This window comes from Camelus ferus, chromosome 6 (assembly GCF_009834535.1).
Source record: "Camelus ferus isolate YT-003-E chromosome 6, BCGSAC_Cfer_1.0, whole genome shotgun sequence".
NCBI lineage: Eukaryota > Metazoa > Chordata > Mammalia > Artiodactyla > Camelidae > Camelus > Camelus ferus.
The window spans coordinates 92575494-92602530 of record NC_045701.1 but is presented as its reverse complement, the minus strand read 5'-3'; the positions used below and the strand labels follow the sequence as shown (position 1 = coordinate 92602530).

The window sequence follows — 27037 nt, the reverse complement described above, 5'->3', positions numbered from 1 at the left end:
TCTGCAAACTTAAAAGTGCATGTGGACCACCCACAGCTCTCTTCCAAAGGTGGGTGGGGCCTGGCCCCCGCACTCCTGACCAGCTCAGGACGCCCACGCCGCCGGTCCTGGAGGCGACTCTGAGAAGCCAGGTTTCCCCTCGCAGCCCGAGTGATCATTTCAAAACACACACAATTAGGCTTCCCGCCTGTCTGAGGATGGAGTCCAGTGCATCTCAGGAGGACGTGGCTTGTAGGCTCCCCCTGCAGTGCCCCTCCCCACCGAGTCTCCACCCCTGCACGACTCAAGAGGAGCGGACTCTTAAAGCAAGGCCTGCACGCCTGCTGCTGGAACCACCACCCCCCCAAGCCTTCCCGGCACCGCCGGACACCTGTGCCAGCTCGAACTCCTCTGCGTGCCTCAGGCCTCACATTTCTCTGAAAACCTCGAGGGCCTCCCAAGAGTGGTGAGGGGCTGCCCTTGGACACCTTCAGGGTGCCCTGCGGCCCGGTCCAGACCCTCATCAACTGCTCTTGGAATAGCTGGTTTTCTTTTCTGAACCACTGCCCACTGGACCCGTAACCTGGGGAGGACACCAGCTGTGTTTTGTTCTCCACTGTTCTCCCCAAACTGTTCCCAGGACACAGCAGGCACTCACAGATTTCCTAAATGAGTAACAATTCTAAAAGGAACAGGAAAAATGAGGGCTCAACACGTCCTACACAAAATGGCTTTCAGGTAAGGAAGAAAGGCAATCTCAGATCTGGAGCTAATGGAGAAGTTGGAAGGAGTCAGAAAAAGTAACACGTTTCTACAGGTTAGAGATAAAGAAGATTGATTTCTAATGAGCTCTGTAAATAGAAAAGCAGAGAAAAAAATTTTTCACAGGAAACAAGTAATGATCATACCTGAACTTGGATATTCTGGTCAGACTATGACACTTCAGTTCATAAGGGTTAAACGGCCCATGAAGTATCGCCTGTACACATAAATACACAGAATGTTACCAATAAGTGAAATATCATTTAACACACATTTTAAAAATCCAAAAGTCAGCTCATGGTTTAAAAAGGAAAAAGCTTCACCTCAGTCATAACATCTGTAAGATTCAGAGGGGGAAACGCCTTAAAGAAGGTTATTTTCTGGGATGCAACAGACCTCTTCAACGGTTTCACTAACATTCCTCAAAATACATACTTAACAAGGCCTTTGGTCACAGAAGGAAACCGTGCCCAGTGCTTTAGAAAAGCTGCTGCCTTCTCACTGCAGCACGTCAGCCCAGCGAAATCAGCAGGCCTAAGACAGCACAGCAAGAGGCGGGGCAGCAACAGCAATGTCCCCGGGGAGGGGACATTCCAGCCAGCCCTCTCCTCCAAACAGCGCAGGCAGCCCCGCCTCCAGCGCCGCTGCGGGAGGGGCCGGAGCACCCCCACGGGCTGAGCTGAGCACTGACACTGCTTCCCAAACCCCACACTGCGCTGCCTTCCATCTGATAAACAATCACTGGCCGCCTCTGGAAAGGCTGGTTTAAAAGAAGAACTAGTCAAAGCATTTCTCTACACTAGACCCTGGGTTTTTCTCTTATCAATACAGGCTCCATTGTGAGAAAAGCAACAGCGTTAACCCCCAGGAGAGACAGAAACACCGTGTATGACCAGTGATGGCTCAGCTTATAAACGTAGCACAATTACACGTTTTTAAGTTCTAAAACGACTCCTGAATTACCTTGCAGTTCGGGTGACCCAGTTTGTTGGAAGAAAAGCTCTCTAACAGAACCCGGAGCAGATACTTTTCATCATCTTTTACCGGGGATGGCACAGACCTGTCTGTCACGCTGTCTACTGATTTGGAAAAGAGACCCTTGAGAACTTCATGGTTTTGCTGAACAAAATAAGAAAAGTTCATTTTGCTGAAAGAAAAAACTGTATTAAGAGCACTTCATTTCAAACTACTCAAAGTATTTCGCAGGCATAACCTTATTCTTGGGTGAGCTTTAGGTCATTAAGGTGTCAAAAGACAATTTTATCAAGTACATTAAGAACATTTTAAAACCTAAACAAAAAAAGTAAGACAGGATTCATTGAAGGCTCAATTCATTAGTCTTTTTACCTTTCAGCCATCAGAGAACTGTGACAAAAACAATTTTTTCGTATATAAAACTTCAGTTTCACACTGGGAATATTACCAGGGTCCCCAGAAGTGTTCTCCAACATGGAAACACAAACCCAGCCAGCTCTCTAGGGACGTTTTTTCTGCCTGCCTGTCCCTTCCCCAACTCAGCCCCAACTCCTCTGCAGAAATTACAGAAGGAAAACTGTCTTCAACATAAGCCTCAAAGTGGCATCTCTGAAAACTTCAGATCAAGAAAAATAGCTTCAGAACTGACTTTGGAAGAAACAGTTGAACATAGTGAAATGTCTGAAATACATGAAACATTTTATTAATTATTTCATTAGGGAGATAAATCTTGGAATCCATTAAAAAAAACCCTCCAACAGAGAACGTTTTCACATCTAATTTTCATTCCAAGAAGAAAGACAACAGATAACAGCTTCAGAATAGAAAACCAACAACAAAAAAAACACCCAGCCAGGTAATCTGGTCTCAAAGAAACCTAATGTTTAAAATGGTACTGATGGTAACACACGGTTACCAGACACTGCGTTCATCCTCCGGCTCTCTGCACCCCCTCACACACGCTCCAACAGGGCGAAGTGCGTACCTTGGACGCATAGGGCTCCTCGGCCAGCTCGGCGTGGCCCTCAGTGACCAGGACGTCTCGGATGTTGACGGCATCCTGGACCCCCGAGCAGCGGTACACGTCCACATGCAGGACGCTGTGCACAACAGAGAAGACCTTCACCAGGAGGGCGCAGCCGCTGACCAGGGAGGCAAACCGCTGGCTGGCCCCGCTGCTCCAGGGCTCACCACACACCAGAGACCTTGCGGATGGGCGCATTTTGCAAATCTTAAATTCCAGGGCCTACGGGACAGAAGCGCACGGCTGAGCCAGTCCTGTAAACGAGTGGAATGCTCAGCCACACGCCACTGACAAGTGCCCCTGGCCCAGGTGTCTTCACCACTGATCTCATAAATGTCCTACCAAAAACAATTTGGGGGTTAGGGAAGACTTTATAGGTAAAAAAACTCAGTTTTGCTTTTCAACATCAACAAAACAACTTCTACACCTCTCCACACTGGCAGAAGGTGCATGTGTGAGCGTCTCCAGCCCGCCTTAACTGTCTGCTTTCAACATAAACCTTAGACACAGCATTAGAAAATACCACTGAATTAAAACAACTACTTTTTACTAAGTTTAAAACCCTCTATATATTTAAACTCATTACAAAAGAAGTATTGGAAAAAAAAAAAAAAAACCTACAGCAGTGTTTTTGGAAAAAAGCAGAAACCAAACCTGGCGAGTGTGACAGAGCGAGTCCTCCCTGCCGGCGGCCTCAGCCTGAGCTGAGGGCGAGGCTGCGGGCCACACGGCCGTGGCCACCCCCCCACCCCACCCCCACCTCCCTGCTCACACCCCGGGAGCCGCTCCATCTCACCTGAAACGGCAGCTCCAGAAACTGACAGGGCATCTCCATCAGGAGATGCAGAGCGACGTGAGCCCGGTTGCCGTAGTCCACGAAGAAGACCTGGAAGAGGAGGGCGCACACCCCACAGCCCCGTCAGCCCCGCTGCGGCGCCACCACCACGGGATTCGCAGCGACTGGGGCTTAAGTCCTCCCGTCACTCAGAGAAACAACTTTCCCACCAGACTATGTTTAATTCCCATTTAAAATCAGAAAAGGCTTCCAGCCAACTGCTGTAGGTTTCTCTCATTTCCCTTTGACTGATTTGTGACAGAAGAACATACCTCAGCAGAATCTCCAGAAACATAAAGGATCTGCGCTCTGAAGTAGCTTTCTTTATCAAAATCAGCGAAAGGAGCCAGACAGACCAAGTCCGGGTGCGGGTGGACGGCCAAGGGCAGCAACTTCAGGCGGTTTATTTCAGCAGTGAGCTTCTTGAGAATCTCGGAGTTTTTTTCGTCAATCCTATATCCCCAAAAGTGCCCCACTTCAACCACCTAAAAAGGAGGAGGAGGAGCACAGGTGAAACCTAGAAAGCTCAACTGCAGGGCTGACGTCCAGCTACCGCACTCGCAACTCCAGTCCTGGGAACCTAAGTGTTCTACAGGCTTCTAGGAGGTGCCCACTAGGAAGAAAGGGGTTTCTGGCTCAGGTGAGGCGAGGAAGTGTGTACTACATCCCCTCCTGGAGGTGCAAGACTCGCTCACACACACAAGCACTGAAGGCTCTGAGGGGCGTGTAAGAAAGAACTGCTCTGTCTCCGAGCAGCCCCACGGGCTGGCAGGCGCCCTCCAGGGTGGCGAGGGCTGGGTGTGAACGCACAGCCCAGGGGACGAGCAGCGGAGGAACGGGAGAGAGGACGTTCCATCCAAAAGGACCCCGCTGGGGAGCGCCCCGCCCCGCGGCCACGGGACGGCAAGAGCCCACCCCACCAGCATCCGGCAATCGCCTGGAATCCAGGTTTCTCCATGAAGTCTCCCAACAAAGGGCAGCCACGGGCTCACCAGGAGACGCGATGCATTTTAACTGGGATTTTACTATGAATAAGCAGAAACCATACCTGACAGACAGCAGCGCCAGGGCTAGCTTTGTTGTTATACTTTGAACTACACAAATATCATGAGGCCAATTAAGATTTTCACACCTATCTTGTCACTTAAACTGATTTTTTTAGCAGTTTAAACGTACTAACATTTTAAAGATTAAACTTTGATTCTAGAATACGCATCTGTCCTTCATTTTGTGTTACAGCCACAATTCCGTTTAACAAATACTGCAATTCAAGCTCACCAGGTGCGAACAACCCGGGTCTGACCTGCCAGGGCGCCCTTACAGGGACGCTTTCCAACAGTGAGCACCACAGCGCAACAGTGAGCCCGGCCCGTGGGTGTTCGAATCCAAGGGCACAGAGGGACCACAGAGCGGGCCAACTCTAAGCCATCCAGGAATTCACCCCCACGCTGCTCAAGGGTCAAGTGCAGACGGTGCCGCACTCAGGCTGCATGTGTCCACAGTCCAGTATGTCACGTGCACAGCGTGCCAGGCCTGCATTAAGAAGACAGAGAAGCTCCAGTGACTGGGTCCCACCATTCTCACCTCTGTGACATCGATTGTTAAAAGGAGATCTGTGACCATCTGGGATCCGTCCAGTGTGTTGAAGGAGACTTGCATGGGATCTACCGTCTGCTTCTGGAAGTCCACATTCACCCTATTAATACAGTTTTTTAAAAAAGCAATCGAGTGTTACAAAGAAAACATGTTTACACATGCAGTTACTGCCTGAACTATTCCACTGTTCCTACAAGAAAAGAACATTTTAATAAAATACCTAACGCCAGAGATGTCAAATTTGATTTTGTCTCAAATGTGAGTTTCTGCAGCTTCCTGAGCCCCCCGGGGGTGGGCTGCACCCAGCAGTTACCTACCATCCTTCAGGAATATATTCTAAAGGTCCAGACTCTGATGAAATATCTTCCAAGGATGTAAATTCTGAATCTGGGGCCTGCAGTGTCTCCTAGCTTGTGGTGTCGAGGTGAGTGACTCTGAACTTCAGAAAGCCACAAGAGTCCACGCCCGTGGAATGTTGTTAGAAGACACACACAAGATTTTCTAATGAACCCAAGAAATACCATTTCTCCCTTAAAGCAATAATATAGTAGATGCTTAAATTTTGGGAGATGAAACATAAATTTGACAAAAATTTATTTCCTCGTAACTTTATTCTTAAATGAAGAGGAGGAATTATAAGAAATGCTGGTCCACCTCTCCTCCTCATCTTCAGATCCACTTGTTAAATAGGAGTGACTGAGGCAAAACCACCCAGCAGGGCAGGTCTACTCTGTGTTACAGCCTGAACCCACGGAACTCTCCAGCTCTCCGAAGCAGAACATCCCACGCTGGATGAAACTGAATGAACCTCCTTCCCTTCCTCACCAATGCCTCAAGCTCCTGTCACCTTCCTCATAGGGTTAAAAAGGCTGCAAACCAGAAATGGTACTTGAGAATTCCCGCAGACAGTACTGTGAGAACACACTATAACACAGAATGCTGACTTTAATTTGGTCCCAGAGGAGAAACCTGCAAGCGAGGTTCCAGGTCCCATGTCCATGGCAGCTGCCCAGCAGGGAGGCCACTGCTCTGGGCAGCTCTCCCTCCTGCACCAAGCAGGTGAAGGGAGAGACCCTGCCCAACAAGGAAGGGAGGCTCGGGAGGGAAGCATCTCCACTCTGCCCCACTGTCGGCTCTGCTAAGGACAAGAAATATTCCACTTTGCTTAAAAAGAGAAAACAGTGTATACAGCTACCAAACTCCATCAGAGCGCGCATCTGAAACACGTGCAGCTTACTGTGCAGGAGCCACACCACGATAAAGGTGCTTAAAAAGAGAGAAAATTAACAAATATAAGGAGGAAAAAGAAAACTACATTACGTTTAATCCCTGTGGTCTAAACTGAAAATTACATAAACGACTCCACTCAGTCCTCCAAAGAGCCTTGCACAGCAGGCATCACATCTATTATAAACAGGTGAAACCACTGAGGTTCAGAGAGGTCAAGCAATGTGCCCCAGCACACACAGCCAGAAGATGATGACCCCAGGATCTGAAGCAGCGCTGCCCAGGTACAGCGCCAGCGCTTCCAGTGTGAGCTTGAGCAAGGGAGAACAGCTGTTTAGAAATAATATTTGAAAATGTGAGAGCAGGCAGACAGGTCATGCCCGCCTCCCGTCTGAAAATACCTTGTGTTCCTGAGCTTTGACACCGCCCCTCCGAGCACCTTCCCTTCAATGTCCTCTGCAGAGTGAACGCTGAGTTCAAGGGAGACTTTGAGCTGAGACATCTTAATTGCCATGTACACCGCGAGGAGAGTTTTAAACCTCTCTGTCGGATTCCGTGAAAACTCCACGAAGGCTCTGCTCCACAAATACAAATGAAAAAAACAAATTTGTCAGGTGTCTGTAAAAAAAGAACTAAGTGCATGTTAGTTTCTCTCAAGACTAGACAGAGATTTTCAGTTACACGTCTCCTCAGAACACCAGCAACGCTTCATTCTGCAGTTAATCAAAAAGTATTCACTTAAGAGGAAATTATTCACTTAAGAGAAACACAAATTACAATGCCGTATCATTAAAGTAAAACCAAGGATCACCCGTATGTATTATGCAGCATCTAATGCAGAATAGAGACTGAGTTCAAATGGAATTTTCAGCTAAGAAACCTGAATCCTCATAATTAGAATACAGTGAGAGATTTGGGAGTTTGTTTTTTTGTAAAGATGCAGACAGAGACACCCACACGACTGAGGAGTTCAGTTACCTCCCCGCCCTCCCTCCAAGAACATCCAGTCTACTACCCAGTGATGCTGATGAGCACCCACCCTTACCATCCCTCCCACATCCCAGGGTCCTACCCCAGCCCCTCTCTGAGGGGAGAATCAAGGACGCATAAGGGTGCCTGCCAGGCATTTCCTGGTATCAAGGAAAAAAGCTTCAAGTTTGCATTTATTTATATGTGAAGGTCAAAACCTCCTGGGTCAAAACATCATACTGACAGACTCACGCCCCTCCCGCTGCTGTCGTGGGACTGTGCCAACCTGACAGACCTGGAAGGGCCCCGAGCTGTGAAGAGCATCAAGTGTGGCCCCAGCGTGAGGGTGGAGTGGCGGTTCAGCCCGTGCCCTGCCCGGCCTGCCCTCTCGGCCCCTGGCCTCCCCTCCTCTGTCCACTGCACGGTCCCAGCCCACCTCCCTCTCAGCCTCCTCCCCCGTACCACAGGAGCCACCACACGCGCTCTCCTCCTGGCCTCCACTTCATTCACTCCCTTCCATTTCTATCCTCTTTCTCCAGGCGGCTTCCAAGTCTCTCTCAGAAGTAATTCCTTTTAAACCCTAGACCTCATTTCCAAGACTCTCATCTTTCCTGAGTATTTCCAACTCAACATGTGGCGGGAGCCAAGCCCGTGACAGCCCCCCACCCCGTGCAGCCCCCTCATCAGTGTGAGGCCAGGCCCTGACCCTCTGCTCTGCTCCCTCCATCCCCACCCCCAGCCCCGCAGCCAGATCACCACCCCCCCACCCCACCCCCGCCACCTCCGGGCACTGCAAACGCCCACCCAGCTCACGCTCGCATCTCACTCCCTCTGGCTGGACGGCTGCTGAGTGGACTGACTCTGATTTCCTCTCCTCGTCCTCATTTCCTAAGTTCCACAAGACACAGTTCAGACTGGAACCCTCAGGGGTCTCAACTGCCCATCTAGTCATGTCCATACCAGTCAGCTGGCCACAGACACCATCCAGAAGACAGCGCCTGGGGGGGGGTGCTCAGTGGAGGAGTGCTTAATGTACCGGAGGTCCTGGGTTCAGTCCCCAACACCCCCATTAAAATAAATAAACAAAAGCCTAACCACCTCAACCTCCGCCCCCCCCCCCAAAAAAAGGGACCACGTCTGACCTCCCCCTGTTCAGACTCGACCTGACACAAAACCAGCTCCAGGCAAAGCGGCTTCTGGCTCCTGCCCATGCCCTGCACTTCCCCAAACCACAGCTCTGCACTCCTGGCTCCTGCCTGAGCCCAAGCCAACCCTGCCTGCCCCGCCCGCTCGCCTGCGGCCTCCTCCTCTCCAAAGCCCACCCAAACATCTCCCGAGAGGCACCAAGTGAGCACTTCTGCTCCTACTCTGAGCCTCAGCTAGGTCTTCCGAACACCCGGGCCTCTCCCACGACCCTTCACGACAGGCACCCCCCCCCCAACTCACTGAACCGAAAACTTCCAGACGTCCACACAGGAGCCCTGCTCCGGGGCCCTTCACCTCACACGGGCGCTGCTCTCAGCAGGCCCTGCTTGGTGCCAAGAGGGGCAGGCTTTACTCTTTCAACCACTATTTTATGTCATTTTTGCCTTTAAAATTTGACACACAGGAACTGTTACACCCAGAGGAACACTGTTACACCCTCAAGTGATTGGCATGACATTGGTATTGTGACCATACATCAGAAATCTATGAGGAATCATAGACTTAAAACATCTACAGAGAGAGCCCTGGCGCACACAGACTCCAAGCCTGCAGTGAAGACCAAGGCCAGGGGCTGCCAGGGGCTGCCAGGGGCGAGAGGCCAGATGCTGCCCACCCAGACCAGCCGGGGGAGCAGCCCCATGCCTGCAGCCGGGGCCCCGCACACTCCGGCAGGACCACAGCTGCGAGCCCAGTTTCAAATAGGCAACGTCACACACGTGACCAGGAGTCTGACTGCTGTAACTTGTGGTAGATTATCTGAGCAAACTCGAGACACTGTACGTTTAGTTAAACCTGCAGCAGATGAAAGTACTGAGAAAGGTTCTAATTAGGGTTGTGAATTTGCCACATGAGGCATTCACACACTTACAGAGAAAACCAATACATTAGTCATAGGAACGGAGCTTAAACTGTCTGAAGCAATTAGCCCAAATTTTAGGAGTGAGTATGTTTAACTTGAGTTATTAGACATTAATCAAAGAAAAACTAAGTTTCCTATGTGCTAAATTTACACAGCTTTGTATGTTAAATAAAATTTATAGAACACCAGAAAAATATTTCTAAAAACTTAAAAATCAATTTTAAAACTGTAAACAGCCTTTTCTGTGCACAAACATTCCTTCTTGGAGGTGAAAACTCAAAGCGATTCTCCAAAACACACCGCCCGTCCTCACCTGCCATTAAAATAAGGTCAGGTGTAACTGCAGTTTTTGTCTTCCAAAAATATTCAGACCTCGGAAGTTCTAAGTAACTCTAGGCGGATAAGCTCTCCTGTGGGCACCAGTGACCTGGGGGTAACTCGCTGTGAGACCGGGGACAGACGCACCAGGGACAGCCGCTCTCAGCACCTCGGCGCGCTGCTCAGCCTTCTGGGCATCAGGCCGCTGGCCACACAGCTTAGAACCTGGAGGAGGTCACTTGGTTGCAAGACAAGATAAACTGCTACTGACAACAAGAGAAAGCAGAGCTCCACTGCAAGCATGCCTGCAGCGGCCCTCGGGAAGACCCATGTCCACACGCGCTCACTTTACACAACTGGGCCCATAAACGCGAGGCCCTCACGGTTCTTTCCCGACTGCAGCAGACAGCTAAAGCACGCTACTTACTTCGCGCCATCAAACACGATGGATTTGACTTGGCCGCACTGTCTGAAGAGAGACTGCAGTTGTTTGTAGTAGAGAAACCCATAGGGAGGGATGTGCTTCAGCTGCAAGACACAACAGGGCCTCGGTGAGAGCAGGCGAAGGGCTGGCAGGACAGCTGCTGCGTCCACACAGAGCACGCTGCCTCTCACCATCAGAGGCAGGCTCTAGGGCACCGTGTGTAATGACTGATGACGTTTAGATTATAAGTGAGTTTAATGATAAACACATGTCAAATACTGGCTAATTCTTCCTGTTAAAATAGTTCAAAAGTCCAAAAGAAAAATGAAGACCTGTTTTTTTAACCTAAAAATCATCAAGCTGACTAAACACATCTTTTTAAAACATAATTGTTTCTACACAAACAGTAACGGGAACTTAAACTTTCAAGGAAAATACACCACTAGTCAGAGGAGGCAGAATTTCCTCACGCCCAGAGCCAGAGGTAAACTCACACCCCACCTGCCCAGCCGGGGCTGCCCATCTCCGCCGCCCGACGTGCTTCCTCCCCACGGCAGGGAGGCTCGCGCTCCGAGCTCTGGCTCCAGCACGAAACCTGGAGTGCCTGCCCCTGGGACCAGGTCCTACTTATCCCAGGGCCCACACAACTCCAGGAGAGGCAGCGGGTGGACGAAAAACAAGAGCTGTGGACTCAGGCCTGCGTTCAAATCCTGCTTGTCAAGTTTCCTGAGGCAGGTGATGGATGCCCCAGGACTCCCCAGCTGCGTCATCAGCTAAGGATGAAGACAGATCCCCACTCAGAGTCAGCGTGACGCTCAGAGAACAACGAGTCAAAGCCCTTAACAGAGGCCCTCTCAGACGGTAAGGCCAGCTCTGCCACACACACAGCAGGCATTCTTCTGGCCCCCGGGGGCACGGGGAGCAGCAGGCAGGCACAGCTCCGCAGAGGGGGAGTGTCCCGCGGGGCTCTTCCCCCAGCGCACAGGCCAGGGAGATCAGCCCCAGCGGGGAGAGGAAGCCCACCAGGAGGGCTGGGGCCCCATCATACCTCCTCAATAGCAACCAAAGGCTAATGACCACCTTTTAAATGAAAATCCCCTCCCTTGGTATAAACTGCAAGTTAGCTGCGAGCGCCCAGCGTGAGCTCCAGCTCCCGTCCAGTGCTCTGTCTGCAGTGCTCCGGGAATCCGTGACACCCGCCCTTTGAACTCCACCTCTTCAGTAACAGTAGCGATGGAAACACTAACAGGAATGAAAATGGAGCATTTACTGTACGCCAGGGACTCTGCTAAGTGCTCTGTGCCCTTTATTAGACGCAGGCCAAGAAGAGTCTGGTTCCCAAACGCTCCACTCCCGCTGTGTCCTGAGGCTGTTCTGTGCTCAGGTTCAAACAGAGGTCCACAGATGTTGGCCCAACAGTCAGCGCCTGTGACTGACCATCAGGTTCTCCCAGAGCATGTGCTAAAAGCACGGGCTACTGAACACTGCTGTCCAGGCCGCACTCTCTAGCTCAGCTGTGCGGCAGGGGCCCTTCAGTCTGAATTCTGAAACAGACCCTCTCCAGGTGGTTCTGTTGGGCACGAATGGGGATTGGAGTGTAAACCACAGCAATGCTGCCAACCAAACTGTCTCCACTTGTGTGAAATGAAGCTGCTGGTTAACTAAACGTCCTTAAATTCATGGAGAAGTCTCTCAAATCCCTCACAATGGCACACGATCGATCAACACCAGGCTAATGAACACATAACATCTTAGGACTTTCTTTCACGACCAGGTCTGCAGAAAGGGAAGCAAGACTGGAAGCAGGAGGTGTGTGTGAAAGGCCGTAACACTCACTTCAGGGGAAGATCCACTCAGTACTCATACAAACAGAGACGAATGAAGAGAGAAAACGCTCCGCATCAGCCACGCTGGAGTGAAGCCCCTGCTAGAAACCGACAGCTCAGCCCCCCGCCCCCCGGGGAGGGCCCACCTACCACAACGGTGGTCTTTGGGTCTTTGCCCGCCAGCTCCCGCACTGCCATCTCTTCGTCAGGCTGCCCAAAAGTGAAGTAATTTGGATAAAAAGCACCTGCCAGCACAACCTGGAAGAGAAACTTATTTTCATGAAGCAACAGAATTATTTTATCATGCTGTCTCACAGACATCCTGATCTCATCCTAGGGTGACTGACATCTATAATGTAAAACATGAGTTTACACGACAAGAAAACTGGACCTTTAACCAGCCAAGCAGAAAGTCACAATGCTGTGGGTCTGCAGATTGCTTTGGGTAGTACGTCCATTTTGATAAAGTTGATTCTTCCAATCCAAGAGCACAAGACATCTTTCCATTTCTTTGTATCATCTTCAGTTTCCTTCATCAATGTTTTACAGGTTTCAGAGTATAGGTAACCTCCTTGGTTAAGCTGATTTCTAGGTATTTTGTTGTTTTTGATGCAATGGAAATGTTTATGCCAGTTACAAAACTGGGTTTTTGAAGGGAAAAAAAGTGAATGAAGGGCCACAAATGGCAAAATATCCTTTTTTATGGCTGAGTTGTGTTCCATGACAAATACATGCTGCCTCTTCTTTATCCATTCATCTGTTGACATGCACTTAGGATGTGTTCATATCTTGGCAATTCTAAAGAATGTTGCTTTTAACAGTGGAATGTGTGTATCTTTTTAAATTAATTTTTATTTTGTGGTTGGCTTTATTCCTTGATAACTATGTAAGTTTAAAAAGCTAAAGCTCTAAATGTTCTTAGAAACAATGAACAGTACATACATGTAAATTTTAAAAAATACGTGCAGTATATTGTGTGTATTTACATGCAATATATTGTGCATGTGCAGTCAAATTGTAGCAACTTTACCTAATAAAACAGAAAAATGAAAAAAAAAAGTCACAATGCTGGTTACTCCACCATATCAGAAACCCTTTCCACATGGTCTTTCTTCAAAGGAGCTTGAGCACTTCCCAGCCTGAGGCTGAGGCAACAGCTCAGAGCCCAAGACTAGTCTGCTTTTTCTACCTTCTCCCCGACGTACTTACTTTTATGGGTCAGGCACTTTCCCAAATGTTCAGATAAAATTCCAACTGGGATACTCAGATCTAGTGCAGCAGGCTTGTACCCAATACTCACTTCTAAGAAGCACTTTGCCAAGATCCCTTCTTCAATAAAAATAGACCATTTGAAACATACAGCCATGGAAGACTTCCCCAACCTTAACAACCTGACATCTAGGAAAACACTCCCTTTTCCAGCATCACCCAGTTTACAGTCTCTTCCTAGAACCGGCTCCACACGCCCCGGCCAGAGCACTGGCGCTTCCAGAGCGTGCTTCTCAGAACCCCGAAATCAGCAGCACTGGCCCCTTGTCTACTCTTCCCTCCACACAATCCCTAGAAGGTTACGTCCAAAAGCTAACTGATTATGGCCTCCAAAGGTAAAGCAATTTTTCAGTGTAAAAGAAGAATGACCTAATAATATTAAGAACATTTTTACTTAAAAGCTACATACAGCAGAAGACTCTCTCCCGGAGCAGTGATAAAGTCAGCACTCTTTTAGAAACACTGCTCCAGAGATTAGAGAAAGAAAACCTAAACTAAGCAAGACCAGAGTTTTTCCTGATTCCCAAACACAGTATGAACCTGTAACCTAAAACCTCCTTTGAGGCATGATCTGCATCAGAAAGGGGGAGTACGCACTTCCACCACCATGAGACCTAATGAGAAGAGCCGGGAGACGACGCCAGGGGCCCCAGCGCACCTGCAGGATGAAGCGCTGCTTATAGACATACTCTTGGTCCATGACAGGCCGCCGGGAATCAACATACATGTTGAACTGGGAGATTCTAGTCTTCAGTTCTTCGTACAACTCAGCAACCTACGAAAAACACATGGGAAGTGACATCTCCGAGGCCACACGCTGCTCAGAGCAGCGGCACGGCACGGGGAAACAGCGGGCCATCGGCCAGAGGCGGCGCCGCAGCCGTCAGCCGTCTCACTAAAGGCTGCTTAGTGAAGAACGGAGTGGACGCTCAGGACCCCAGCAGAAAACACCCGCACACAAAGCTGTGCACGCACGCGCGCGCACACACGAGACCACCGCACGTGCACAGCCATGTGCCTGCAGGCATCAGAAGAACAGGTGGCCACGACCCCAGCCTTGGCTTTCGGTCCTCTAAACACTTCCAGAACTTCTGCCATAAACGTACATGGCTTCTATGATTAAAAACAAAGTAACCAATGGCCAGTCACTCAACCGAAAAGTCCCACCTCGTTTCAATAAAACTCATCTCACACAGAACACATCAAACTTCAAATGCACACTCATAAGAGCACACAACTCCCAATACCTGTGAACTCACCACGAAATTATCTCAATAATTACAAAAAGGAAACTCCTAAAAGCCAGGACCTGCGAGGAGGGAGGAAGCCTAGGGACAGGGGAGGAAGGGCCAGGCCTGTCCACATGGCAGCCCGTGTGTGTCCATGCCACTGACATCCTCCGTGGGCCGTGGCACAGGCGACTTCTCTAATTAAAAACAACTTAAAATCATACCAGGCACCTTCTCTGACCCAGACACAGTAACACTTTTAAAATTAACAACAAGACAAGACATCTGAAAATATTTCTACCTGCAAACTCAAATCCTTCTAAAAAATCTTGAGTCGAGGAGGAAGACGACACTACCACAGCTGTGTTCCGAGCAGGAATAACACCAAGACCCTACATGTCAAACACCAAAGGGGTGTGGCCCCAGCTGTGCTCACAGGAAAACGCAAACCTTTAAATGCTGCTAACCAGAAAGACTGAAATATTAATAAATTAAATTCTCATCTCAGTAAGACTAAAAAAGTAAACCAAGAGACACAGAAGAACTAAATTAATGAAAAAAAGCAAAAAGCAATCAGCTGGAACACCCCCCATTTCTCCTCCACCCCCAGAGCACCTGCACAGCAAAGCTGGCACACCAAGCCCAGAGTCAGTTCTCTAAACACGCACAGCACACACTAAGCATCTTGCCAACCAACTCAGCAGGCCTGCGGTGCCCACAGCCCGGACGTTCCAAAGAAAGGTCTGGCTCCTGGCAGGTCACCTCCAGGCCCTTGGAACATCCTGCCTCATAAGAGTGTCTCTGTGTACCTGAGGCCCTGGCCACAACCAGCGGCAGGGAGGAGCAGTGTGACTTCTGCATGGTGGGGGCCTTGGCCAGCAGTGACCTCTGGCAGGGCTAACACTAAGGAGGTAACATAAGCCACAGGGCACCCCATGCCTATATACCCAACCTCCAGAAAACCCTGGACACCGAGGCGGGGGGAGCCTCCCTACAAGCAGTACTTGGTGCCTGGTGTTGCCTGGTGTCACCTGGTGCTGCCCGGGAGACCCCGCCTGGAGAGGACGCTGGCATGCAGTCTCCTCCGGCTCCTCCCCGCACACCCTTTACCCTGGCTGATTCTCATCTGTCTCCTTAGCTATAATAAGCCATAACCATGAATGGAACAGCTTTTCTGAATTCTGTGAGCTCTTCTAGTGAATCGCTGGACCCAAGGGTGGTCTCGGGGACCCCCAAACACACAAATCTAATCAGAATCAGAGGACACAACTACATAACATGCAAAATGAGAAAGAAGATGGTAACAATTTTGAAATGGTAAGAGTGTTACCTAAAACTACATGTAATTACATTATATAAAATATGTAATTATATGCAAGTATAAAAATGTTCATCAACTATTATATAAACATAGTAATTGTATTATTAATTATATACACATAAATTCTACTAAAGCTGGAAACAGAAAATGTATTTCTTAAAATACTCATTACTACCCTGTGTGTTACTGGTATCTGATAAACATTTGATAAGTCATCTTCATTTGCATTCATAGAATTCACAACTTACCTCTCTAATTCTCTTGATTTGAATGTAATTTAACCGTCCCCAGTCAAGTTCATCCTTTACATACACAAAAAGGTAATACTCAGTATTAATGTAAAACATTAAAGCTAATTCAGCTACCATAAAATGTGTATCTCAGCTAAAAATATATACCATAGAGAACATATACTACGAAGAAAAATAACACGACCGAGAGGCAGCGTTAGCGAGTGTAGTCACGTTAAGGATACGTCCAGACGACCAGACGCGGCAAATGTAAATACACTGCCATCAACAGCCGAAGAGCAGAGCCTGACTGCTCTCCCCCGCCCCCAAACCTGCCACAAAACGAAGGCTAACAGAATGAGCTGTTTAAGCCCATCATCTAAAGCCTGGCCGACAACCGCAGCAGAAAAGCTTCAGGTTCTCAGTTTTGAGAGAACACATCTGGGCGCGTGCCCACAGGCACCGGGGGCCGGCAGGGAAGGGGCCCGACGCCCCGGGCCGGCCTGCGGCAGAGGACAGGTTCCCAGGGGCCCCCGCCGTCCGGCCCCACCTCACGACACAGACAGACACAGCCCACCGACCTTTGGGTGCCGCAGCTCTCCTCGCTGTCTGCAAGCCTGCCAAGCCTGAAAATAAACGGCCCACGGGTTCACACACTTCACTGGCTAATTGAATTTTTTAAAAGTTCAATTTCAACACATTCTGACCACAGAAAATTTATGAATTTAATTTTTTTCACTCAACTTTCATAGTTCTGGACTGTCACCCCATCTACTTCTTCCAACACAGTTTATTTAATATTGGACATTAAAAGCCCTAACAGAGCTTCTGAGAGAAAGCTGCAGTAACAATCTCTGGTGGCTGCTCCGCAGCACAGAGAAAACTTACTTTAAATGCTTCAACAAGTGCGATACAGTCACTCTTACTGTTGCCAGAGAAATTCACTTTGTTCCTATAAACAGATAACAAAGAATGTCATTTGATACCATTAAAACAACAGTGGCTTTTAAAAACATGAATGTTAAATACCTATATCCATCCAGATGCTGCCTAAAAGGCATTGCAAAAAAATTCTTCAACGAAAGAGATGCCGCTAACAAGAGAAAAGACACAGAACGTCAGACGGCAGCGGGGCGCTGCACACCCCGCCTCCAGCTCTCTGCCCCCCACTCACCTATGATAAGACACTCGTCCAGGCACCCAAACACGTGTCCGAGGACGATGAGTTTCCCGAGCTGCTGGCTGACAGGAAGCTGGGCTAACACTCTTCCTAAGAAGGTCAGTTCACCGTCATGGGGGTTCTCATCCTCTCTCTGCCCGCTCACTGCAAGCGCTCCAACCTTTATAGAATCAGTTAGTGCCATCAGCAAGCATCAATTCACTCTTTCTCCTTCAGGCAGGGAGTTTAAAACAGGAAATGAAGACCAAATTTTGGTGAATCAGGTTCTAAAAGACATCTAAGTCAATGTCAGAAAGACTGATACTACCAAAAAGGTTTTAAATTTGTCTTTTGGAAGTTAGAGCACATTGTTTTTAATACCGGGAGGTAACACTCAAGGATATGCCCACAGACGTCTACTTAACTCACAAATGACCATGGCGTGCCCAACACAAAGCCGAAAGCCCGACCACCACACCGCGGTGGGCACTCACAACAAAGTGGACCCACTGTGCACAGAAAAGCTTCCTCATCTTCCCTGAGTGCATTTCATGGACACCCAAGCAGGTGTCGGAGGTATCAGAGGTGCCCCCAAAGTCAAGGACCGGAGGCAGAACATCCACAGCCCTGACCAACAGCAGGGAGACCAGGACGCAGCTCGTGCCCGGGCACAGGTGCCAGTAGCAAGAGCAGGGCGTGAGTCAGGTGTGTGGTCAGACTCCAAGGAGCAGAGCGGGGCATCTAGCACCAGGAGGAGGAGAAGCCAGGATGAGGGTGAAGGGCAGAACTTGAGGGAAGTGAGGAGAAGACTGATGCAGCAACAGCGGAGAACAGGGCTCACTGGTGCCCACAGCCCATTGCTTCTCAGCAAAGGGGACAGTGATGGGGAGAGAGGTAGGGGAGGAGGCGCCTCAGCAAGACAACAAACAAATTGGTCCAGATGATGCGTGTGAAATCCGGAACCAACAACCAGTCACCACACGTGCTTCCCCAAGCAAACGCTGAGTATTCACAACTGTCAGGATACCTTCAAGAGAGCTGCAGTGCGAGACTTCTGAAATTCACCCTGGAATCTGAGCTTCCCCAGCACGGCCCGGCAGCAGGGTCCTACCTCCTTCAGCAGCAGGATGGTGCGCTCCAGGCCACTCAGGCTGGGCGGGGATAGGGCCGTGGCCAGCAAGGCTCTCGGTTCACCCATGTCAAGTAACTTCACTTTCAACACTGTGCTTCCCAAGGGACAGCGCTGAAAAGAACACAACTTAAATTCAGAAACAGTAAAATAAGTAAATCACAATGAACCTATTCCCGTGACCAGTACTTTTAGAGAGAGAAGCAGGAGAGAGGGAAAGAGAAGAAAGGGAAGGGGGGCGGGAGGGAGAAAGGGAAGGGAAAGGGTGAGAAGGAGCAGAGGATGCGGGGGAGAGGGACAGAGCCTGAATTACAAAAGGAAAGAGCCCCCTGGGAGCCGCAGATGCCCAAGGCTGGGTTCGTTAGGAAGGAACACAGCTGTGAAGTCCACGGCCAAGGGCCTGGTGCTTAATGAATGGAAGCTGGTACTGCAACTCAAGACGATTCTGGTCAGACTGATTTTTCCAGGATCAAAATTATATGACACCCAAAATTATATCACTTAGACTGCTCAGTAAAACTGTCTATAAAAAACAAGGGGTGAAGATGCCCAAAGTTTATTACCAACATCTCAGGAATGACATGGTCAGGGATGGAGTTGTCCCAGAACTCCTTGTATACAAGTCTGTAACAGTATCCTTTAGACACTCGTCCGGCACGGCCTTCAAAGGAAAAACATTGGAACTTTGGCATTAATTACTTTAACACAAGCATAAAGATATATTTAAGAATAACCATTAAACATAAAGAAGATCTGTTCTCTTCTGCCAAGCCAGGTCAGTAAACACTTTAGGAGAAGTCATCGTATACACACAGCCGAAGTGCTGACCCCCACTCAGCGGTGTACAGGATAAAACCCGGTGCTGCTTCTAAAGCAAACAACCTGCGCCCAGAATGCAGTGGAAATCCAAACATGCTGAATGCCACACACTTCCTGCAAATGCATGCTGGTTTATACTGGTAAAAATGCAGAGGTCACTAAACAAAAGTGATGAAGTTGGCAAGAGAAGCTGTGGGTTTGTCATGTATGGCCCTGCTCTCTCTCATTTTATTGTGTTTTGGGATAAGGGAGTTTCTGTTCCACAAGCAATATAATCACGAGAGAACATCCGTTCATAGGATGGTCTCTGTGGGCCAGGCCTGGCTTTTAGTTCTCTGTGTGTAATCACTCATCCGACACAAAGCAGCTGTCTTGAAGGACGCATCTACACAATAGCCAAAACAGTCTTGAAAAAGAACAGAGCTGAGGGAGTCAGGCTCCCTGACTTCAGGCTATGCTACAAAGCTACAGTAACCAAAACAGTATGGGACAGGCACAAAAACAGACACATAGACCAATGGAAAAAGGAAGTCCAAAAGTAAACCCACGCACGTATGGTCCATTAATCTACAGCAAAGGAGGCAGGAACACACAGGGGAGAAAAGACAGTCTCTTCAACAAGCAGCGCTGGGAAACTGGACAGCTGCCTATAAAAGACTGAAATTAGAACATTCCCTAACACCGTGTACAAACATAAACTCAAATGGATTAAAGACCTAAACGTAAGACCAGATACTGTAAAACCCCTAGAGGATGACACCAATCACAGCGATATTTTTTTTTGAACCAGCTCCTGAAGTCATGGAAATAAAAGCAAAAATAAACAGATGTGATCTAATTAAACTTAAGAGCTTTTGCACAGCTAAGGACACCATCAACAAAATGAAAAGACAGCCTACAGAATGGGAGAAAATATTTGCAAATGATGTGACCAACAAGGCACGAATTCCCAGAATATACAAACAGCTCATGCAGCTTAGTATCAAAAAAAATAGTAATGAGCAACACAATCAAAAAATGGGCAGAAGGCCTAAACAGACACCTCTCCAAAGAAGACAGACAGACGGCCAACAGGCACGTGAGAAGACGCTCAGCGTCATAACTGTCAGAGAAGCGCAAATCAAAACTGCAGCGAGGTCCTGCCTCACACCAGCCAGAGCGGCCGTCACCGAAAGTCCACGACGACAGATGCTGGGGAGGGTGTGGAGAAAAGGGAGCCCTCCTGCACTGCTGGCGGGAATGCAAATTGGGGAAGCCACTGTGGAGGACAGTATGGAGTTTCCTTTAAAAACTAAAAATAAACTTACCATGTGATCCAGCAATCTCACTCCTGGGCATATTATCTGGAGGAAAATATAATCCGAAGACACAAGCACCCCAATGTTCACAGCAGCACTATTTACAATAGCCAAGATACAGAAGCAACCTAAATGTCCACTGACAGAGGACTGGATAAAGTAGCTGTGGCATATTTGTACAATGGAATAGTACTCATCAATAAAAAAGATAAAATAATGCCATTTGCAGCAGCATGGATGGACCTGGGCATGGTCATTCTAAGTGAAGCAAGCCATAAAGAGGAAGAAAAATACCATATAGCATCACTTACATGTGGGCTCTTAAAAAAAAAGGACACATATGAACTTATCTACAAATCAGAAACAGACTCACAGACATAGAGAACAAACTTATGGTTACCAGGGCATAAAGCGGGTGGGAAGGGATAAATTGGGAGTTCAAAACTTGCACCTATTGGAGAGTGATGGAAATGTTAGCTACCTTGATTGTGGCAGTAGTTTCATGAGTGTCTACATCTATCAAAAGTCATCAAATTGTACATCTATGTGTAGTTTACTGTACAGGAATCATACCATAATAAAGGTGTTTAAAAATTAAAAAATAAAATTTTTTAAATAGTAATAATAAATAAATCATTTTTTAAAAAATGAGAGCGAGTGGAAGGGCAGAGAAGGGCAACCCTCAATAAATACACAGCTTTTAAAAAATGGGGTAGTCCAGGGAGGTGCTTTCCTTCCCCATCTGTGGAGTCTGGACCCCTGCCCTGTCTACCCCCAGGGGTTCCCCTCACCACCAGGAGACCCAGTGGAGAGTCCAGACTTCCATCTCCATCACCTTCTCCCCCACCTTATCTTCAAATGATAGGATTGTTTAAACATAAAAATCCCAAGGTAATGACAAAACCAAAGTCATCTCCTAGAACTAATCAGTGAAATCAGCAAGTCACAGGATATAATGACAACACACAAAACTCAATCGCATTCCTATATACTAGAAACGAACATGTGGACAGCTGAGTTACAGATGCAATGCCATTTAATCACTCTAAATTAAACTAAAAACTTAGGTGTAAATCTAGCAAAACATGCACAGGATCTGCATGCTTTGAAAACAACACAATGCTGATTAAAGAAACTGAAGACGACCTAAATAAATGGAGACACACTTTGTTCAGGGACTGAAGACTCAATGCAGCAAAAACATGAACTCTCCACAAACTGATCTACAGGACAGCACAATTCCTAGTACAATCACAGGAAGCTTTTCTTGTGCATATAGGCAAGCTAATTCTAAAATCCCCATGGAAAGGCAAAGTGGAATAGTTAAAACAGTTTTGAAAATGAAGACTAAAGTGGGAAGAATCCACCTGGCTCGTGCTGAGTTTTCATATACAGTGATGAAGACAGGGCGGTGCTGGTGGAGAGACAGACACAGGCAGCAGGACGCAATAAACAATGAGAAACAGACCCAGGCGAGTGCACCCACGCAGAGCTTCTCAGAGGTGCGGAAGCCACCCACTGGCGGGACAACGGGGGTGCTGGAACACCTGGACACCCACAGGCAAGCCCCACCCCGCCCACAAAAGCTAACCCACATGGACCACAGACAAAGGCACCTATGGAACTTTTATAAGAACACACAGGAGAACCACCTTTGCAGCCTCAGGCTGGGTGAAGAGTCATTACACATGAACCAGAAGTATGACCCATAGAAGGACAAACTGATAAATGAGGCCTCACGAACATTTAAAACTTTTTCTCGATGAAATACCCTGCTAAGAGGTGAAAAGACCAAACATAGACTAAGGGAAAATATTTGCAAGCCACCCATCTAACAAAAGACTGTATCTAGGATATATTTTTTTAAAAACTCCCAAACCTCTGTGTAGCACAGGGAAATATACACAAGATCATATGGCAGCTCACAGAGAAAAAAATGTGACAATGCATATATGTATGTTCATGTGTAACTGAAAAATTGTGCTCTACATTGGAATTTGACACAACATTGTAAAATGATTATAAATCAATAAAAAATGTTAAAAAAAACAAAAACAAAAACTCCCAAACCTCAACAGTAAAAAGACAAACACCCAATCAGAAAGTAAACAGGTGAAAAACGTGGACATCTCACTGAAGAGACACAGAAGGCAAATCAGCACAGGAAAAGGCGCCCCACCTCGCGAGCACTAAGGAGACGCACATCAACCTGCAGGGAGACATCACGACGCACCTGCAGAGCGGCTGAGGGAACACCAGTGCCAACACCCAGCGCCTGCAAGCACGTGGGGGACGGGGGTCTCACCCACGCCGGCAGAGCTGCGCAGTGGTGTAGCCTCCACGGACGTCTTACAAAGCTGCAGGTGGACCTCCCACGTCAGCCGGGGCCTGCACTTCTGGGCTTCTACCCCAGAGAAATGAGCATCTGCATTCACACAGAAGCCTCTCCATCAGTACCCACAGTGGCTTTACGTGCAATTGCCAAGAACGGGAAACAACTCAATGTCCTTCAACAGGTGAATGGTACTGCTGACCTTAAAAATAAAAGTAGTTATTTAACCAGCAAAAATGGGTTTATTCAGAAACAGCAGAGAATTGCAATTTGGGACAAACTCTGGCAAAAACCACAGCCATGTCCCAGACAAAGAGGAAGAACAGTATTGTATAGAGAAAAAGGAGAAGGCTGGGAGGGGCTGTTCTGAGCAGAGTCCACTGGAGACGTGTATGGTTCGGGGTGGTGACAGCTCCTCACTGGCCGAGCTGCTGAGGCGGCGTTCTCGTGGGAGGGACCTGGGGCTGGCGCCTCTCCCGCGCCCGCAGTGACAGTTCTTCCATAGCTGACCTCAGTGGTGCTGGGAGTGGTGCTGCAGGGCCGCTCCCCGCGGGCCCCCCTCTCCATTCCAGTGACGGGTCCCTTTATTAATTTCCAAAGGATGACGGAACACTGTTCAGCAACGAAAAGGAATGAACTATTGGACACTCAGCAACTTGGATGGATCTTAAGAACACCACAGGGAATGAAGAAAGCCGGTCCCAGAAGGTTACGTGCAGTACAGTTCCACCTGCACAACATCCTGAAACGACGCAGCTGCGGTCAGCCGAGTGGCGGGGCAGAATGGCTGTAAGGAGGCAGCACCAGGCCACCCCGCGTGGCAGGTGGAGCAGCTCTGCGTTCCGATCGTGCTGGTCTAGAGAACGCGCTCATACGACCAGCTGGAGAGAAGCCCACACGGCGGGGACTGGGAGGCGGACAAGGTGCTGATGCTGCGCCGGGTGTTGGTTAGGAGGGTCACTGACGAACAAGCTGAGACACCAGGGCAAGGGTTTAAGAGACTCTAGGAATGATTTTTGCAACCTTCTGTATAGGAAAAAAGTCTAATCCTAGAAATTTTGAACATACAAAAAAACAAAAGATAAATTCCTAAAATCTCAAGACTGACTCAAAGATAATCACTTTAAACATTTCTGTATATATACTTCTAGCCATTTTTTTCTAAGCATAGTTTTATGCCTTGGGGGAGGTGTCTGTATAACAATACATAACATAAGGATTTTCCAAGTTGGTAAGAAGCTCTTTATGATCGTATTTCAATGACTCCTTAATCTGTCTCTAGGCAAGTGGTTTCAAGAGAGGTCTAACAGCAGCAAAGGGGTCAGGACGGCAGACTGCAGCCGGGCTTTGGACCCGTCCCAACCCTGCCCCTTCCCCCGGGTGACCTGAGCAGGCTCCCTCCACTCTGTAGCTGCGTCCCTGAGAAGTGGGGATGTGACAGTGCCCTGCCTCCCAGGGTGGTATGAGGGTTAGACGAATGCACAGAAAAGGCTCCAAACCGCGCTTGGCACGTGGCAAACAGTCAGTAAACGCTGCCTCTATGCTATTTTTTGATACAGTAGCTCTTTAACCCAACAGGTATTCTTGGAACGGTCCCTCGCCCATCCTCCCCGAATGGACTTCTAAAAAGCACAAGCCATGTCTCGGTCCACACAGAGGACGCTGTGCCCAGGAGCCAGCCCCCAGCAGGTGACTTCAGTCTGACTGCACCTCCGCTGTGGCCAAACCCCCCAGGCCCTCGTCTCCCCAGTGATACAATGTGTGCTTGTCACAGCAAAGGCCAAACCCTCCGTGCAGCCAGTGCAGGAAAGACCCCAGAAGGAGCGAGACTTGGAGAGAAGTCAGAAGAAGGATCAGCAGAATTCAGCGAAGTGATCCCCATGGCTTCTGTTACTATTCGCCAAACATTTTTAAAATTCACTGTGAAAAATGACAGTGTTGAGATGACAGAAGACAGCCATTACGGACAAAGGTTATCACCCAATTCAATGAACAAGAAGGTGACTGTGGATTTAAATCGAGAATCTGACAATATGAAATGTTGCTTAAAAGTTAAAACTGGTTCCAATAAGGGAAATATCTGAATAAGGCTCAAAACACAAAAAGCAAAACATATAAAGAGCCCCGAACGAGCGCCAGGCCCCACAACGGTACGGGAGCGCGGATGCCTTACCTTTCCTCTGGCTGCAGCTGGTCTTGGAGGCCCAGCTCAGCCGCAGACTCTGGTAATTCGTGTCTTCATCGCAGACCAGAGTTCTAGTCAAACAAAAATCTATAACTGTCATTTAAAAAAGGGGCTGTAAGTACCATGCTAACAAGAAACAACTGTGTCGCAAGCGCAATACACAGTGATAGGACAGTTTATGACACACTGAGCCCTTGGATTAGTGCACTCACAGAGGCCTCTGCGAGTGCTCGGCCGCCCCCTAAACTGTCCTCAGTGACATACTTGGGCTCCTTCCTCAACCCCCACCTCCCTCGTCACAGAACTCCAGCTGGCTGCCCCGAAGCTCTCCTGCCCACAGACCCCTTGAAACCCCCCCCCCCCGAACACCTCCTGACAGCAACCTCGCCCCAGGGGCTGCCCCTGCGAAGCGACCTGAGGGCTGGGGAGGACCCAGGGGACAAAGAATGTGGGAGAAACTTACAAACCTGCTTTTCTAAATTCTCTCCTCCAGAACTGGGGCGGGGGGAGGGTTGGGGAAGAGGAGGAAGAACAACTCCCCGGGGACAGATAAGTCCACAACCCCTAGACCTTGTGGGTAAACAGAGAGGCAACTCACCGTATTTGACATCTGGAACTGTGACAGAACTCTCCGCAATGTTTGTGGACAGAATAATCTATCAAACACCAAAAAGAAGAATCTGACATTCTTACTGCATGCTGGAAATTAGGCAAAGTTAAAAGACTCAAACTCAAAAATTATTTAAAAGCAAAAATACTGGACGCAAATTTTGAAATGGGTCATTTTCCTATTTTATACAAAATCACAACTGAGCAAGGGTCCCGGGGGCGGTGCAAGGAGGGGGCACCGGTGCCACGCGGGCTCCACAGTCAGGCTGGCCGCGACCCCAGCTCTGCTCCAGGCAACGGGCGCCCTGGCCCATGACCGCACTCCCCTCATGCAAAAAACGGAGACAGTATAACTCCCACCCTCACAGGGCTGCTGTGAGGGCCACTTGAGTCAATAAACGTAACATGCGCACACCTGCTCCAGGCAAGAGCCCAGGGATCAGCAAGCACTAGCTCTCACCTGTCACACGTCATCCGCTACCCGGACGCCTACGCCACACCAGGCCCTGCAGAGCCACCGCAACCCACACACAGACACACGCCACCGCAGTCAGCCTTCCTAACTGCTCCGCAAGGTAGATGCTACTGACCCTACTTTCAGTCAAATTAGATCTTGGAGACCAACCTGCTCAACAACCACAGAGGTGCAGACCCAGGCCACCTGCCCAAGTCCACATGCAGGCTCTTCGTCCCTACACCTCATCAGTTACAGCCTCTTCCCGGCGGACTCCCTCGCAAGGGCCCAGCAGATGCCCCCCCGCGCACAGAAACCAGGCCCCTGCAGCGCAGCGGGCGCCCAGAAGCAGCTGGCGAGAGCCAGGGCGAAGGCAGCCCTTCCTGAGCTCAGACATGGCGCCGCAGGGGCTGGCCGGGGCAGGACGCACAGCCCAGCACTCACACGAAGGGCTGCCCTGGAGATGCAGGGCCCTGCCACTGGCTCGGGGCCTGCGGCTCTCAGGAAGCACCAGCAGGCGGCGCTCGGCCAGGCCCGCTGCTCACAGACACCCGCCCTGAGAGCAAAGCGAACCCATAAACCAGGACCACAAATGTGGGGTCCAAGCCAACTCTCCAGAGCAGAGCCAGGACCAGAGGACAGACCCACAGCCTGAGAAACGCCAGAGTCAAAAGCCCTGAAATCCACTGGAAACAATGCCCCGGAGCTGAGGCAGTAAAAAAACCTTAGAAAACTGCCTTACAAAATAAAGACAAAACCCACGAACCCACCTGGCTCATCAGGCGAGTCTCTGCGCAGGTGCCTGACCACCAGCTACAGAACCCCGCGCACCACCCGCGGCAACGCCGTTTCCCACCGGCAGAGCCTTGGAGGAAAAGGCTCGGCGCTGCTCCGAGCCGGGCTCCCAGGCCTCCTACCTTTCTGTACCCGGGCACTGGGCTCAAAAACACATTATTCTGTTCTTCCAAAGTCACACTCGAATGGAGTGGATAGACCTGTAACC

At 49.1% G+C, this 27037-nt stretch overlaps 1 protein-coding gene across 1 annotated transcript in view; it reads right to left on the bottom strand.

The window, feature by feature from the left end:
• Nucleotides 1–27037, bottom strand: part of TDRD9 (tudor domain containing 9) — a 70971-nt gene that overhangs the window by 15610 nt on the left and 28324 nt on the right. Inside the window, exons 10-29 of the mRNA XM_032482795.1 lie at nucleotides 26952–27036; nucleotides 25570–25627; nucleotides 24960–25064; nucleotides 18901–18998; nucleotides 18320–18451; nucleotides 17224–17389; nucleotides 17079–17142; nucleotides 16938–17001; nucleotides 16631–16675; nucleotides 16068–16121; nucleotides 13928–14044; nucleotides 12151–12258; nucleotides 10178–10278; nucleotides 6800–6973; nucleotides 5160–5271; nucleotides 3848–4060; nucleotides 3537–3626; nucleotides 2702–2962; nucleotides 1705–1860; nucleotides 888–958 (exon numbers count right to left, since the gene is read on the bottom strand). Coding sequence (XP_032338686.1) covers nucleotides 888–958; nucleotides 1705–1860; nucleotides 2702–2962; nucleotides 3537–3626; nucleotides 3848–4060; nucleotides 5160–5271; nucleotides 6800–6973; nucleotides 10178–10278; nucleotides 12151–12258; nucleotides 13928–14044; nucleotides 16068–16121; nucleotides 16631–16675; nucleotides 16938–17001; nucleotides 17079–17142; nucleotides 17224–17389; nucleotides 18320–18451; nucleotides 18901–18998; nucleotides 24960–25064; nucleotides 25570–25627; nucleotides 26952–27036 — 2274 coding nt within the window. The remainder of the gene's footprint in view (nucleotides 1–887; nucleotides 959–1704; nucleotides 1861–2701; nucleotides 2963–3536; nucleotides 3627–3847; nucleotides 4061–5159; nucleotides 5272–6799; nucleotides 6974–10177; nucleotides 10279–12150; nucleotides 12259–13927; nucleotides 14045–16067; nucleotides 16122–16630; nucleotides 16676–16937; nucleotides 17002–17078; nucleotides 17143–17223; nucleotides 17390–18319; nucleotides 18452–18900; nucleotides 18999–24959; nucleotides 25065–25569; nucleotides 25628–26951; nucleotide 27037) is intronic.